The sequence below is a fragment of the Notothenia coriiceps genome, unplaced genomic scaffold, assembly GCF_000735185.1.
Source record: "Notothenia coriiceps isolate Sejong01 unplaced genomic scaffold, NC01 NC01_scaffold00000339, whole genome shotgun sequence".
Classification (NCBI taxonomy): Eukaryota; Metazoa; Chordata; class Actinopteri; order Perciformes; family Nototheniidae; genus Notothenia; species Notothenia coriiceps.
This window is the reverse complement of record NW_011333040.1, coordinates 21,220,200-21,236,708: the sequence shown is the minus strand read 5'-3', so window position 1 is coordinate 21,236,708 and position 16,509 is coordinate 21,220,200. Positions and strand designations below refer to the sequence as shown.

Sequence of the window (16,509 nt, the reverse complement as noted above, 5' to 3'; positions counted from 1 at the left end):
ATGTAGTCGGCCAGAAGCAGCCATTTCCTCCTGCAGAAAAGAGACAATCTCCTCCAAGTCCCCTTCTCAAGTCACTTATGAAACTACGACTTTAATCTCATAATTATTACTTTATTCTCGTAATATTACAACTTTATTCTCGTAACTATGACTTTATTCTCGTATTATTACGACTTTTTTCTCGAAATCTCTCTGTTTTTTTCTTCTAAGTGTGGCCCTAATACTCCCTCGTACAAAAGAACAGTTTATATATATTTATTTCCTGAGGAAAAGCAAATACTGCATTATTTTTCTCCACAAGAGGGCACTCCTGCAGTATAGGTTGAGGAGCTGAACAGGAGTCAATGACACATTAAATGGTACAGTTAAAGTGTTTCCTCAATTCCTGTTTCCTATTTGTGTATGCTGCAATTTATATGGTAGGGGTAGCGCTGCTCTGCTTTCCCTTTTTTAATAAGCCAATTTCTCTTGAAATGTAAAACTTTTACACCTGCTAACTTCAGTCTTTGTTTCCTTATTACTCCTTGTCAAGATCACTTGGTGTGATTGTGAGATTTTGCCTTGTGTATATAAGCTTAATTAACATGATCTATCTTACCACTTATTATGAGGCAACACATTGTTATAGTTAGGAAAACTTAATAGAAATAGATGGTGAACTTTGAGTCAGTCAACTGTATGTATTTGTTTGAGGTTCTTTAGTATAGTTATACACTTCTCTAAAAAAAAAAGGCTGTCATTGTGGATCAGAAACTTAATGGAGCACTTTATATTCTATAATGTGGTGCATACAGTTTGGGATGGTTATTTTTTAAATGTAATTTACAGATGACTACGAACCTGTTAAAAAGGTCTTAAGAAATGTCACTATTTTAACTACATTAACTAATAGTGCCAAAACGTCCTCCACAAATGCTTGAAACTGGGCAACACATTGGAAAATCCTACAAACCAAGCAGCGTAAGACTAAAATGTAGGTTGAAAAATAATAAATGTTATTTATATATATTTAGAACATAATTGGATGTAACCCCTTTGTGTAAACCAGCCTTTTGATAAGTTACTGTAATTTAATTACATGTTTATTTTTACTTAAACCGACACATTTATAACGTTATATAATCACATGGAACTACTTATTCCCCAACACGCAGACTATTAAAAGTTCCTGAAGACCGTGGGAAGTCCTGAACTATTTTCAGTGAGATTGAGACATTACTCACCTCATAATAAAACACCATAAAGAGTGTTTGCCTACATTGTAATTCGCACTGTCTGGTTAAGCTTTATATTCTTGTGGCAATAAAGGGCTTTATCTTAATTTACAACTGGGTATTTTCTGGTTCCCACGGAAAGTGATAGCCCCCGCTTCTCTCCCTCTGCTAAATAGTTGTTTTTTGGTCACGCCCCTAAAACAACGCGCGCTTTTGGCTTTTCCACGTGTTACACAAACCCTGATGACATCATACAAGTCATGACTCACGGTATCCAGGGATACAGGAACACGCGGGAATCCATTCAGAAACCTTCGGTATTCCCCGTTCAGTCTATGGGAATTCCAACATTTCCACCAGCGAGTTATGACTGATCTGAAAAACACAAGGATGCAGCTTATTGGTGCTAATTTTAGATTTGTTACACTAGGTTAATTAAATTCACCTATCTGTTAAATTATGGTACAGTTGTTATCCTTGGATTTAAGACAATGTATACTGACGATTGAAAGACTATTGAAGACCTCCAATGTCTTTCCCCCCACTATTTTCTATAAACTTTTTTTTCTTGTAGACCAAACATTAAAAGAGCAAATAAATACCTTTCTCATCTGAAGTTAGATGAGAGAGGATGGACAACACTCCTGTTTGTTGTCAAGGCTACAGCCAGCAGCTGGAAGCCTGGCTTTGTACACAAATAACAAAATACAAGTGGCAGCACTTCAGTCATTTCAGTAATTAACTAATTACCTTGTCAGTGTATACATTAGTTTGTGTTAATGCATGGCTAAAGTCCATTAACTGTAGTATTGTCATATATCATGTATGTATGCCGAAACGCTATACAGTTTTGTCTTAAATTTACATGCTGTTTTAAGGAGAATAACAATGGTGCAGTGTTGTTTACATTTGGACACATAAAGTTCAACACTGATGGCTCGAGTTGGGTATAGGAGAATCAATACACTTGTTTTTATTGTTTTTATTATTTATCAGATTTTTTTAAAATTCTTATAATAACTACAATGTTTACGTTACAATATAATCAGGTACCTACATTGAGCGTTAAAATTGTAGTGCTAAGTTTACACATGCTATTTAACCATAGTGTCAGGTTATTAGAAAGAACCAACTTGATAACGTAGTGTACTATGGCCATGCATATTCTTTTATAAGCTTCATTTGGTGTGATTTATCAAATCAAACTTTTCACAATGCAAATACAAGGCCTGCGTGTCATAATCAATAGAGATAACTTAATGGGGCTTGCAGACCCTCCGCACCATGCAGCTGCCTTCAAACTGAGATGATAAAGTGTTTACTCATCTGTACAAATGTGGAGACACACAGCTGCTGCTCAGCAACAAACAGTGTGTACTGTCTTTCCATCGAGTTAAAACGTCTGTACATATCACCACTGAATATAGCTTTACTGTAGGAACAAGCCCGGCTTGAAAACAAGTGGGATGGATGGAAAATACTTTTAATAACAACATGTAACTAATGTAAATGTTAAAGAAACTTGTAACAGACATCTTGAGACTGAGTTACAAGCCCAGAAAGTTTTGTGACAACGGCCTCAATAGGAACAAATACAGATTCTTTTTTACAAGAACTGATGAGTGTTAATCCACTAAGAATTTATTTAGTTGAGGACAGCCCTAGATTATTCTACATACTTGTTGGGTAGCTGAACCTACAACAACATATTGTTGTTGTATATATATTAGTGGATTTATATTTTGTTTTAATAGTTTTCTACTGAAAGGTAACCTGAAACTAGAGCTAAAAAATAAATGTGTAAAAAGTACCATATCTGCCTCCAAAGTGTAATGTAGATGAAGGATTAAGTCGAATAAAAAAGTAATTCTAAAAGTATCATTAGACTGTAAAGTGAAAGTGATGAACATTCCTCCCTACATTGTTTATTTGTTTGTTGTATTCAACTAAAAGTAAAAGGTGTAATACTCCCCCCACTAACCCCTGTATGTTGTTCTTCCACTTCTTTTGGGGGGATTTGAAACTGAAAAATGTGCATGTGCTGAAATGGGAGGAAGGAAACAAATATTCATCCGGGTATTTCAGCAGTCAGCGGTCCTCTGACATGCGCAGTGAGAGGCAGGAAGAGATGCCATGCTGGACCGTTCTGAGCTGGAGTTTCCTCACTACTACTACTACTAACTGACTACTCTCACGTGTGTTTACCGGACAATATTCCATGTGTGTGCCGGCAGACCCCGCCCCTGTACGGATAGAGAAGGGTCCCCGCCCTCCGGAGTTTATAAAAGTCTAGCCCACAACCCAGAGAAAACTTTGAGAAAATATCAAGGAGTACCGTCCGCTCGCTTTAATCGTATCGGATTTATCAGAAGTGGTGGGCTGAACAGCATCAGCATCAGGATTGTTTTGACACCAGATCTGTTGTGAAAAACAGAGAAAACAAACTTTATTCATCAGGTTTGAAATATGAAGGATTTTACCTGGACCAGACTGCAGTCAGCTGATAATGTAAGTAAACTGATGCTTTAAATGTTCGTTTTCAAGCCTTTGATTATGTTTTAGTTTTTAAGCAACTACAGACACATATCTCAATTCTGTTTATTCGAGCCTAAATACACAAGTTATAAATTGGAGATATTTACTTAAAAATATGTTTCCATCACTAATGGCTTCCCCTTCTCATTGACTTTAAGTTAAAGGGGTTTATATCTACATATGAGTTCTCAAGATTTTAGTTTATAATTTAAAAGTTGAGTACACATTTGTAAAACTCATACAGGCTTCCTGTCCGAGTTATGTGAGTAGAATGTGCATGAAGAGGAAGGGCAGTGACAGTCTAGTTCGACTAGTGGCCACGGGCTCCGGCCTCACGTGGATCACTGTAGTAAAGTGGGCAGGGTCTCTGCTCTGCCTCCGCCGCACATGTGGACTCATTTTCCCGCCACAGAGTTGAGCTCCCCCCCCCCTGGCTCTGACGTAGGTTCCCGTGAGGAAGGGGGAAAAAAGGGGTGGGGGGACCATGGTGGTTCACATTAATGCACCCCACAGTTTCACCTAAAATCGAAGAGGATTTATTAGATGTAATTTTTTTTTGGCAAATTGTATATAAGATATATTCCATTAAGGCACCACATTTAACGTTAAGACATGCAGGTCCATAGAAAGGCTGGTTCATAAATGGACCAGCCTATGGTTAAAACAAACATGAACCATTTGAGCAAGTCTGTTCTAGTCTTAAACATGTATTAAAAGTATCTTTTTTACTAAAAAAAAGTGCCCCTTGAGGGCCAAAGAACCGTTTAAGTAAACATCTGCCTGGGTCTGTTTCTGTGACTGTAAAAGATGAACATTTTAACTGAACTTTTTTGAAACTACTAGATTCTTACATTTATTATTACATGGAATTAATAGTAACAACCCCAAAATATAATACAAATGTTTTGTTCACTGTTTTTCATAGTGATTATATTACACCAATTCCTGTTATAATAAAGAACAGACAAATTATGAGTTTGCTTCACTCTGAAATCAAAAGCTGCATATATTTAGACTAATTTAATTTCTGAAATTTGAAAAAAAATCTATATCAATAGTTAACAGGTTAACTTTGGAATTGGAATGTTTGTTTTTCGGTTAATCTGGAAATTATAAATGTGGTTTCTAAGATGTTCCTGGAGAAATGTCACATTTCATAATTTTGGTGCAAATATTCACATGTATGATATGAATCTTATCAACTTAGCAGGGATCATATTGAAAACACATACTGTTAAGGATTTATTTAAATGAATGAGTAACCTGGGAAGTATCCATATGTATACTTAAAATATATATATATTTTATTCAGCGTCTCCCATTTTATTCTTATTCTAATAGCAAGGTCCTCTCCTCCCCTGTATTGCGTTAGCTGGATAGTAAGGCTGGGCTTGGTTTCTCCCTTTATATACACAGTCTAGGTTTCTCCTGATGGTTGTCTGAAACTCTGCCCGGCCCTTCCTGGATGACTGTAATGACTTTTTATTCTCCTGAGACTCAGCTGATTCCTTCCTGTAGCTCTTACAGGAAGGTGCCATTTATTTAACCCCTTTAAACTTGTAATAGTTTGTATATTAGTGCTATATAAATATACAGATGTGGAAAGCACTGATAAAATGCATCAATCTGACTTCTATGACCCTCACATCGAGGTTTTTTGTGGGTCTTACACTGACCCCTACTGGTGGCTCTGTGTGCCTCCTCTGAGGATTTGCCTTTACATGTCTGCCTGAGATTATGTCCAGGCATGTACCAGAGATTCAGACAGGAGGTTCCATGAGTCACTGGCTGCTCTCTGGCTTATAAAAGGCTGCTCAGTATTAGTAGTCTCAGAATCCCTGTAGTTCTCACTGACTAGAGACATGGTAAGCCGGATTTCTACTTTCACATTGAGACAATCAAAAATAACTTCTGTTTTGGGTAGATTGGTTTGGAAATTAAGATTTTTGTTAGTGATTAGTGATAGTATATCAAATGTGTGATTTGATACCAGATGATATATGAATTAGTAATACAATATTGTCTTTTCCATGTTTCAAAGTTCGTATAACAGTTAAAGGATGTTATTTTCAAATTTGTATTATTTGTCGCTACCCACTAAGTCATAATTTCAACATAACTGATATTTGTTTATTACAAATTTAGTTCGATCTTTTAAAAGCACCAATTTTCAAACAGACAATATTGTTGCATTCGCGATACGGAGGTATTTGATAACAGCTAATTAATTCATCAATTGTTTTGGCATACTGTCAGATTCATTTTTAATGAAAAGACAACTAACCAGTGATTTCTCTGTTTCTACAGTGCATAACGATGGATCTTCACAAGCAGACCCTGACCGCCCTGGGGAACAGCCCGGCCCAAAGGAGCCTGTTTGGCCCCGTGGACAGAGAGCAGCTGCAGGTGGAGTACCAGGCCTCCCTGAGGAGAGACCTGGACCAGGCTTGCCAGCGATGGGGCTTTGACTTCGTCTCAGATAAGCCTCTGGAGCAGAGCGTGTTCCAGTGGGAGGGCATCCCAGGCAGCGAGGTACCCCTGCTCTACAGATCATGTCTGCCTGGTCTGGGACACACAGAAGGTCAGAGAGCAGCAGAGGCAGATCTAAAGCCACGGGAAAGAGGAAGGGTGGGGCAGCCTCACAGTGAGGATGAGAACATCCACTGCTCACCAGAGAGATGTGAGCTCCACCCGGAGAAAACACCAGAGAGACGAGAGGACACAGGGCTGAAGAGGAAACAGACCAACATAACAGGTACTTATTATAGTTATTAATAACGTAATATGTTAATTAGAGTGTGAAATAAGTTTTGATTTGATGTGGATAAGCACTTGCTGAGTTTTCTGTTCTTTATCCTAACAGATTTCTACCAGTCTAAAAGAAGATTCATTTGGACGCCACGCAAATCCGGAGAGTGATTTTGGTGTAGTTTTCTGCTGAGGTGCCAATATCCCATATTACTAGACTCAGGAAATCCACGCTCTGCACAGCCTCTGAAAGCCCACTCCCTAGGAGGGCTCTGACCCCGGGAATCCTCTGCCAACAGAAGGGACCTCAGCTATGTGTCATCATCACATTAAAAAACAACGAGGTTAATTAGGGTACTGTGTCCAATCTGAGGGGGGGGGGTGGGGGGGTTTTCCTCAACGTCAAGAAGGGGACATTTGAGCAGAAAAGATTAATGGTAATCTCTGGAATCAGTGGATTTATAGTCATTTGGATCATGGGCATGCCAAAGACATTTCCTACTGTGCTTCCTACAGCGCTGAAAAAGCGGTCACGTCCCTGCTGTGTAGAGACTCTGGACCTGTGAGAGGTGTGATGGATGAACCCATTACTGTATTCACTAGGAACAGAGGTCATGTCGGTTATAATCCTTAAGGAGTGGCTATGACAAATCTGCAAAATGATGAATATAGTAGAGAATAGATGAAGCCCTTTGGCTCCTTTGTTAAATTCCACTATGTTTTTTGTTAATGTGAATCATGAGGAGTCCATTTTTATGCATTTTTTACTTATTATATCCGGATGTAAAGTAATTTTTTTTTCTACCATCATGTACTTGTGACTGCTTGAAGAGCTTTGACATCCTGTACACACAGTTGTTTTGCTTTAGGCTTTAAATTATAGAAGTGCCATCATGTCCTCTTTAATTCCTTCTATTGACTGTACGTCAATACATTTTCAAAGCACATCTCCAGAAGTGCCCTTTCCGGACTCTGACAAATGTACAGCACCAGATTTAGTAGGTTAGGAGCAGAGCACCATGTCTTTGGAAGACTTAAAATCCTTATATTTACGTTTATTTAGATATATTTCAGATATTATAGAGTTTAATACAGCACTGTTAAGTAGCAATAAAAAAAAACATTGCAGTATTGCACATACATCTGGTAGGCGATGTATCCTCAGCACCCATATCAAGGGCCTTTTTTTATGGTATTTGTATTCAAAGCTCCATAAAATCAAATCAAAAGATAGTGTTCTCAGAAGAAATTATGTTTTTTAGTAAGCTAAAGCTGGAGTGCTATACTTTTCTATTTGAAAGCATATTGCATTTGTAACAGACACCGTGTTATTATCTGCCTCAAAACAAACGTTTGTTTTTGACACTTAGTTATGTCTCTGTTGGCATATCCTGCTGCTATGGTAATCTGAATGGGTGTTAAACAAGGTCACTGTAATGCTAATCCTTACCAATTGACAGTTTTGAAATGTTTGCCAGTGCAAAAAGGAAACTAAGCGAATAACAGCATTACTCAGAACAAAGTGCACTTCTGTTTGTAGGTCCTTTGTATATTGTTTGTTTATGTTATAAAGCTACAAACAAAAGATTTATCTTTATTTATTGCGATTTATTATGACCTGTGTTAATTTAGTTTTTGTTTAATTATTATGAAAGTTCCAATAAAATGTTCTAATAAAAGTTTTTATGAATGTTTTGCTTTATTTGTAGTCTACTTTAAAAGGATATTCACTTACACTTAAGGATATAGTGACTGTTATTTTTACTTCAGTACATTTACTTGAAAGCTACAGATGTCTTTGACCATCTTTTAAAATAGGACACGTTGTTACAAACAAGTCAGTAATAATCATTGGTGGATGGTAAGTGCTCATCTATACTCAAGAACTGTATTTTAATACAATTCTCAGGTAATTAAGCATATATTTCCTGAACTTTATATTCACAATACAACTCAGAAGCAAGTACTTTTTACTCTACACCTGACAGCTTATGTTACTTTGAACAATCGGATTGATAATACTAAATATAATCAACGAATGACATATGCATGCTAATAAATGAAGATAGATTGTGTACCTAGTATCTCTCACTCACACAGAGAGATTTTAAGTTTGGTGAATACAACTTCCAGCAGCCCAGGCAGGACACTTTTTCCCTCCTTTGTGAAGAAGTTGAATAAGACAGACATTAAATATGTACTTTGGCATCTCATCCCTGCATCCCAGAGCAGGCCCTGCTGTGCTAACCCCCCCCTTCTCTCTCCCCTGGCACAGAGGCACCTGCACGCCTGCGCTAAGCTCTCCCCTCCCCCGCCCATCTCCCTCCATCATCTGTCCCTTAGCTCCCACATCCATTATAGGGCAGGAGGACAGCTAGCATTTGCGTTCAGACTGAACGACACAGAGAGGGAGAGAGCGAGAGGTAAGAGAGGCAGGGGGAGGCGGAGGGAGCACACAAAGGAGAGGGAGGGAGGGAGGGAGGCATAGACCAGAGCATTGGAGAGAGGGAGGCTGCAGATATCGATGTTTGCTCTAACAATGGAGCGTTAGGATCCAGAGAGGTGATAGTCAGCCAGACAGCGGCTGGGGGTGAGGATATTTGAGGAGGGGGGCTCCTCCTCGGTGAGCACAGGGGGAGGAGGAGGGAGGAGGAGAAGGATGGGCCTCGAACACAGACTTGCAATGGCACTGCAAAAATTGGATTAAAGCAGTATGGTAACGTTTCTGATTTAATTTATTGCTGTGCTGCTTGTGTCTCATCCTCATGTGTTTGCATCCATCGGCCGTCTCTCATGTCACACTGTGTCCTCGAGGAAGAAGAGGAGGCGCAGGCATGCCCTGTCCTCCTCTCCGTTTTTTTTAAGATATCCGTCATCCCCATCCTCATCACAGCCTTCTCTTCCGATCCACAGGAGCCTCTTTTTTTTTTTATCCATCGCTGGATTCATCCCCACTACATCTGTTTTTTTCTGTTGTCTTGTGCTCACCATACACTGAACCCCCCTCCACGTATGAGTCTTTGCTTAGCGTATTGCATCTCACTTTCTAAGACAAGATAAGGAAATGATTAACCACCAGGGGCTGGAGTCATCTGTTTTTTCGCTCCATTACAATGCGTTTGTAACCTACTTTGTCTATTAAAAAAAGGAAGAAAACAAACCGCCTGCCTCGCTCCGGCTGATTTATGTATAGGAGCATGTGCTCACATCGCACTGTCACGCAAATAAAATAAATCCTTTGCACCGTCCCGTCTGAAGAAATTAGAGCAGCAGGATGAGATGTTTGGTGTGTGTCTGAGCTCATGTTTGCAGGGTCTGATTACTCTGTTTGGACGTCAGGCTGTGGGTCATTAACCATCCCACCATCTGCCAAGACACACGCATCTTACATATCACACATTCCGGGGACTTCCTTCCTGGATCAAAGAGACAGAATGATCCAGAACAGACTGAGATGTACAATGTAAAGCATTTAAAAATAGACCATTTCATCATCATCATCATCATCATCATCATCATCATCATCATCATCATCATCATCATTATCTGTAACCATCGTGTGTGTTAATGGTCCGTGCAGCATGCTTTACCTTCATCTTGTACCTCTTCATGATGCGTTTTTAAATTAAAGGTGTAGGTAACCTGTTTGTGGCGAAGCAGGAATGTGCTGAGCAGGAAGCCGACTAATTATGTATCATCTAATTAATGCATGATGGCCTTTCTGTGTTCCCTCCAACAAATCAATTACGGACATAAGTGACTGACTCTCTGCAGAGGCCAACGTGATTAACAGAGGTTTATTTTAAGAGTCTGCAGTTCCCTAATACATTTTCTGTAACAACTCTGTAATAATTATGTATGTATTATTGTGTAATTATTGTAATATTTATTTATTTCTGAAAACCTCAAATGTGTTGAATTCTATGGTAATTTGTGCAGTTCTCTGTAGATACATGTATAATTTCTGCATTGAACACTGTAAAAAACGAATTAAAATGGTAACACCTTGTCTACAGTAGTTTCCCTATTATTAGTTCTTGGACACTTTTAGGAAATGATTGGGGAATAATGGACCCTAATGAAAGCCTATAGTGTATGGTTATTATAATATAAAGTACCAAAGCTTGGTTGGTTGAGCCCAATCAGATGGATACTAAGTCATGTAAGATTCATGTATTTTCCCACATGGGAAACCTTTTAAAAAAAAACTATAAAGGATAAATAATCTCAATCAGGATGCAACACCATGGCTTTACTCAAAATAATATTCCTTGATACTTTGTCTAGTATATGTGATGGTCCTTTTATTACTACTTTATCTGTAGTAGTTGGAGTACTCTTGTTTCTCCACCCCTGATTACGTCCCCCTTCCCTCTCTTCCCCTCAGCTGGACAAGAGCGAGGTGTCAACTCTCGGCTTACCCTCCACCACCAGCCATGGAGGCTCTGACAGTAACATCAGCGCGGACGGAGCGGCGGTGGCGGCAGCAGCATCAACACCAACACCAACACCAACACCAACATCTGGGGTCATGGCCTGTGGGGGTGCAGAGAGTTTTGGGGTTGGTGAGCCGCAGCGTACGCGTGTTGCCCTTGACCACCTGCAGCAGAAGGTCCTGAAGGTCACCGAGCAGATTCGTGTGGAGCAGGAGGCCCGTGACGACAACGTTGCAGAGTACCTGAAGTTAGCCCACAACGCAGACAAACAGCAGGCGTCCAGGATCAAGCAGGTGTTCGAGAAGAAGAACCAGAAATCAGCGCAGACCATCGCACACTTGCACAAGAAACTAGAGCACTATCACAAGAAGCTTAAGGAGATCGAACAGGTAGGTGCAGTTATGCAAACCAGAAATCTTTGCAGCTGTTTTTGTGCTGTGGTCGTTTAATAATGCTTTTGTAGCTCCACTCAAGCATGTGTTGAACTATCTCTTAGGACAGTTGTGTCCAAATATAGACTGATTATTCTCATCCTAAACCAACGCACCATCCTGTGTCTCACCTAATTCTCTGCAGGGCCCTGCTTTCCTCATCTATCTTCCTACAGTTCTCTCCCTTAACCTAATCTTTCCTACCTTCCTCCACTTCTCTGCTTCCTCATTTCTCTGCCCTCTCCACAGAATGGACCGGCCCGGCAGCCTAAGGATGTCCTGCGGGACATGCAGCAGGGATTAAAGGACGTCGGGGCCAATGTTCGTGCTGGAATAAGTGGTTTTGGAGGTGGAGTAGTTGATGGGGTCAAAGGTGGAGTATCTGCCCTCACTCACACAGCCGTGGTCTCCAAGCCCAGAGAGTTTGCCAGTCTAATCAGGAACAAGTTTGGGAGCGCGGATAACATTGCTCATCTAAAGGACTCGCTCGAGGACGGAGTCGGGGGCCACTCTGACGACCCCCTGACACATCGTGCACTGAGTGGAAGTGCCACCCTGGTCTCCAGCCCAAAGTACGGCAGCGACGACGAGTGCTCCAGCGCCACGTCCTGCTCCGGAGCGGGCAGCAATTCTGGTGGTGCAGGCGGAGGAGGGGGGGGACTGTTAGGACCAACCATGGGGAGCCCCAGACTGGACGGGCACCATCACCATCACCATCACATGCACAGCTCCTGGGACACTCTACTTGAGGGCCTGCAGGAGATCAAAGCCAGCCAGGCGCACATGGAGGACGCCATCGAGGACATGAAGGGCCAGCTGCAGAGCGACTACTCCTACATGACACAGTGCCTGCAGGAAGAGAGATACAGGTACAGGTCACAACATAATGTCTAGTCAAGCTTTATTATTGAGTACAAAGTATTTCACTTTTTAAAGATTTCATTTCACAGCTGGGCACTATTATTTTTTAGCCCACTTTACTTAAAAAGGAGTCAATAATGTGTAGGTTCGACTTAAATTAACTACACTGTTTATTGTGATAATCTAGTTCAACAGTTAGTTTATGTTATTTGCATTATTCTGAACATGTTTTTTCTGCATATTTAGGTATGAGCGACTTGAAGAACAGCTGAATGACTTAACAGAGCTGCACCAGAATGAGATGACTAACCTTAAACAGGAGCTCGCCAGCATGGAGGAAAAAGTTGCCTACCAGTCTTATGAGAGAGCGAGAGATATTCAGGTGAAAAACAGCAACATTGTTGTATCCATCTGAACCCCTGCCTAACAAAACTTTAAGCATCATGAACTTTTATGCTGCAATGATCAAAAATCCATTGTAAAATATCCCATTGGCCCTTTGTCAAGTGATCCAGGAAGATGCCGACTTCCAGGTTGGCCTAAAAAACTATCCACGCAACACTCTGTTGACCTTGAATAGTTTGGGTTAAGATAAAGGATGCTGTGCACCGAGTCTCTTTAGAGTTCTCACCAAGTTTTCTAAATCAAGAGTTACCATCTAGACCACATGTGTCAAACTCAAGGCCCGGGGGCCAAATCAGGCCCTTGATTGATTTAATTTCGGCCCGCAGGATAATTTCTAATTACTATTAGATCTGGCTCGCCGGTATATTGCACGCACACCTTCACTCCATCCTGAGGGTCTCCTCAGCTCAGAGCCTGACCCCAAACATTGATGACCTTGCACCCAAGAAGAGATGCCAAGTGTCTGGCTTGAATTACATCACAGAGCAGCACACTGAGTTTACATGGATGTTTCCTTCTGCACTTGTTTTCTTGCGACAACAGGGCATGTTTGTTTTTTTCTTTGAGGGAAATAGTTTTTTTGAAGCTGTTGTTGGCCTGTGGGAAAATGTAATCATAATAAATGACTCCGGAAAAAAAAAATCTGATTATTTAATGTTTAATGTTGTTTTTATAAGCAATCATTTAAGCTTTGTTAGTTCCAGGTTTAATATGTGCAATACGTTCATTTCAATAAGTTCTGCAATAAACATTGAACCAGTCTGGCCCTCGACTAGTACCCATTTTTAAATGTTGGCCCACTGTGTATTTGAGTTTGACAACCCTGACAACCAGAACATTTTGCATTTATTAAGGATCTTGTCACTCAAAGTAAAAATCTGCTGGAAAAATAAGTTTTCATTACCTTAACCACAAAATAAATCCCACTGTGTAACTTTGTGTGTATCTACAGGAGGCCGTGGAGTCGTGCCTGACCCGCATCACCAAGCTGGAGCTGCAGCAACAGCAGCAGCAGGTGGTCCAGCTTGAGGGAGTGGAGAACGCCAACGCTCGAGCTCTGCTGGGCAAACTCATCAACGTCATCCTTGCGCTCATGGCCGTGCTGCTGGTGTTTGTCTCCACCTTGGCCAACTTCATCACCCCACTGATGAAGACCCGGGCCCGGGTGGGCGCCACCGTCCTCCTGACCTTGCTGCTGTTCGTCCTGTGGAAGCATTGGGACTTCCTGGAGCCGTGGCTGCTGCCCAGCTGAGCTCCCTGAGAGAGTCACTCTCAGTCACCATCACTGAAGGAATCAGGGACTGAAATAGAATGAGGGCCTCTGTACTTGTTCCCTTTGAGTGTGAAGGTGGAGCATGTGAGGACAAAACACGGCACTTTCAGATGAGGAATGAACACCATTCGGCCTGCAGAGAGTGTTGTGTTTACAGGGGAAAAAGAACAGGAATTCTCTGCTTGTCAAGCGTCAAAAGACATCATCTCATCTCGCCCTAATCTCCTGGTGTTGATGACCAATCATATGTTGCATTGCTGTCACCAAAAACTGAGTTTCTCGCAAGAAATCTTTGGATCGTCCTTTTATAAATATTTATGATGGACTACAAAGACTAAAGCAATTTAATATTGACTTTAACACGCTGATCATGTTCACAGTTACCTTCATGTTGAAGCTATAGTATATTTGAGAGGAAAATGTTTTTTTCATGAATGTTATATGCTCATGCATGTCCTCATATGTGCACAAAGATGCATCTAACTGGCATGAGTTAACATTTCATCAATGACTAAACTAATCCTCTAGAACTGCCGTTTTGTTGTCAGAAATACAGTGCAGACATGTTGTCACTCCTGTTTGTTTCACATCCTGTTCTGGTGTTGAAGCAGAGCTTTTAGACACGTTTCTCTCTCTCTTTGTCTTTTTCAAATAGAATGAACTGTTTAAGAAAATTGAGCTGATATCCGTGACATCTTCACCTTAATACTTCATGTAATACCTGTTCTGTCCATAAATGCTATTTCATGACCACTATTGTAGAACTCCTAATATTCACAGTGTCAAAAATAACTGGCATGTTAAATTGTATCAAGTTTATATCCAGTTTGCAAAAATATTTGCTGTTTTATTAAACAATGTAAGAAATAAATGATTTCATATATTAGGCTGACGTTGAATATGTCATTATCAACTTTTTGACTGAAATGTTCTTAGACTGGGAAATCACTTTAGAATCCCTTTAAAGGCCATTAGTGAGAACAACCTTTGAATTGCCAGTTGTTCTGATCAAACAAACAGACCAATACAAATCTTACCATAGATTTTGAGAAGGGACTGAAGCAAATTCCATTTCATGAACAACTTATTATGCATTCATTAATTGATTACCAATATCTATAACTACACCATTACCTAAAACAAAAGATAACCACCAGTCAGAAGGATTTTAACATTGCTTTTGCACATACATTTGAGTGTCTCGAGTGCCTACAAACCAACATAATAGACAAAAGTATTGGACCACCTACAGGAGCTTTTATGACATCCCATTCCAAATTCATAGGCATTAATATGCAGTTGGTCCCCCCTTTGCAGCTAGAACAGCTTCCACTCTTCTGGGAAAGCTTTCAAGAAGATTTTAGAGTGTTTCTGTGGTAATGTTTGCCCATTCATCCAGAAGAGCATTTGTGAGGTCAGACACTGATGTTGGACGAGAGGGCCTGGCTCGTAATCTCCGTTCTAGATCATCCCAAAGGTGTTCGATGGGGTTGAGGTCAGGGCTCTGTGCGGGCCAGTCAAGTTCTTCCACACCAAACTCATCCAACCATGCCTTTATGGACCTTGCTTAGTGCACTGGGGCACAGTCATTCTGGAACAGAAAAGGGTCTTCGCCAAAATGTTTGCACAAAGTTGGAAGCATAGAATTGTCCAAAATGACTTGGTAAGATGAAGCATTAAGAATCCCCTTCATTGGAACTAAGGGGCCTAGGCCAACCCCAGAAAAACAACCCCATAGCATTATCCCTCCTCCACCAAACTTTACAGTTGGCACAATACCGTCAGGCAGGTAACGTTCTCTTGGCATTCGCCAAACCCAGACTCGTCCATCAGACAGATAGTGATTGGTCACTCCACAGAACACGTTTCCACTACTCCAGAGTCCAGTGGCGGTGTGCTCTACACCAGTGGTTCTCAACTGGTCAGGCCTCGGGACCCACTTTTTCCTTAGTCAATAGATTGCGACACGAAATTTTGAACCACTCAAATCTATTCAACAAAAACTCGTGCTGTAATATATATACGCTTTTCAGCATACAATATTAATGAAAGTGAAGTACAGTGCATATCCCTTATATCCCTTCACAGAACAAAAGAATGCTTTTAAATAAGGTTTAATGAGATGATGGAATCAAAGATGAACTATTTAAAAAGGCACACGTGCTGAAAGCCCAACCCCAGAAGGGGGGTCTGGGGGGATTCTCCCCCAGGAGATTTTTAGAAATACTAACATATAAACTACATATTCTGGTACACTCTGAGAAGAAAATAAATAAATATATTACTACCCGACATATTCATAATATTTGTTATTTCACTTTGTCTGAAGCTGAACCTGCTCCACACAGATGAGAAGAGCAAGACGAGAGAGTCTTGTGTTTGATTACTTAAATGTGTGTGGGTAAGGGTAGATAAGCCCCCATTGTTCTGTGACCTGTCAATCATCAAACCCGGGGGTATATATTCTTATGTGTTCATTTGATCTGAAGTTTGACACATATGGATGTGATAAAAAGAATATTTTTACCGCAAAGTTATTCTCCGTGGGACTTCCGGCAAACATGTGATTCTGATTGGCCAGAAGACTCGAAAGACATCAGCAAAGA

General features: G+C 40.6%; 2 protein-coding genes across 4 annotated transcripts; both read left to right on the top strand.

Moving 5' to 3' along the window:
• The first annotated feature begins 3,347 nt into the window (after window positions 1-3,347).
• cdkn1a (cyclin dependent kinase inhibitor 1A) lies at window positions 3,348-8,114 on the top strand. Of its 2 annotated transcripts, none has more exons than XM_010774919.1 (3): window positions 3,348-3,722; window positions 6,057-6,504; window positions 6,613-8,114. In XM_010774919.1, exons 1-3 carry the CDS (start codon window positions 3,681-3,683, stop codon window positions 6,666-6,668), a joined length of 546 nt encoding a protein of 181 aa, XP_010773221.1. In that variant the 5' UTR covers window positions 3,348-3,680; the 3' UTR covers window positions 6,669-8,114. The 2 variants fall into 2 exon arrangements, with proteins under 2 accessions (XP_010773221.1, XP_010773227.1); XM_010774925.1 differs by lacking the exon at window positions 3,348-3,722 and adding an exon at window positions 5,558-5,614.
• A 903-nt stretch (window positions 8,115-9,017) lies between these two features.
• Window positions 9,018-14,789, top strand: tmcc2 (transmembrane and coiled-coil domain family 2). 2 transcript variants are annotated; one of them, XM_010774902.1, is made up of 5 exons: window positions 9,018-9,213; window positions 10,885-11,322; window positions 11,614-12,233; window positions 12,472-12,607; window positions 13,583-14,789. In XM_010774902.1, exons 1-5 carry the CDS (start codon window positions 9,211-9,213, stop codon window positions 13,880-13,882), a joined length of 1,497 nt encoding a protein of 498 aa, XP_010773204.1. In that variant the 5' UTR covers window positions 9,018-9,210; the 3' UTR covers window positions 13,883-14,789. The 2 variants fall into 2 exon arrangements, with proteins under 2 accessions (XP_010773204.1, XP_010773210.1); XM_010774908.1 differs by having other exon boundaries at window positions 9,125-9,208.
• Window positions 14,790-16,509: the final 1,720 nt, after the last annotated feature.

Bases quoted from the DNA above. Each gene is read 5' to 3' on its own strand.
- cdkn1a (XM_010774919.1), top strand. From the start codon at position 3,681: ATGAAGGATTTTACCTGGACCAGACTGCAGTCAGCTGATAAT. The intron at 3,723-6,056 runs GTAAGTAAACTG...CTGTTTCTACAG, and splicing joins GACTGCAGTCAGCTGATAAT to TGCATAACGATGGATCTTCA. The intron at 6,505-6,612 runs GTACTTATTATA...TTATCCTAACAG, and splicing joins GAAACAGACCAACATAACAG to ATTTCTACCAGTCTAAAAGA.
- tmcc2 (XM_010774902.1), top strand. The intron at 11,323-11,613 runs GTAGGTGCAGTT...CCCTCTCCACAG, and splicing joins AGCTTAAGGAGATCGAACAG to AATGGACCGGCCCGGCAGCC. The intron at 12,234-12,471 runs GTACAGGTCACA...CTGCATATTTAG, and splicing joins CTGCAGGAAGAGAGATACAG to GTATGAGCGACTTGAAGAAC.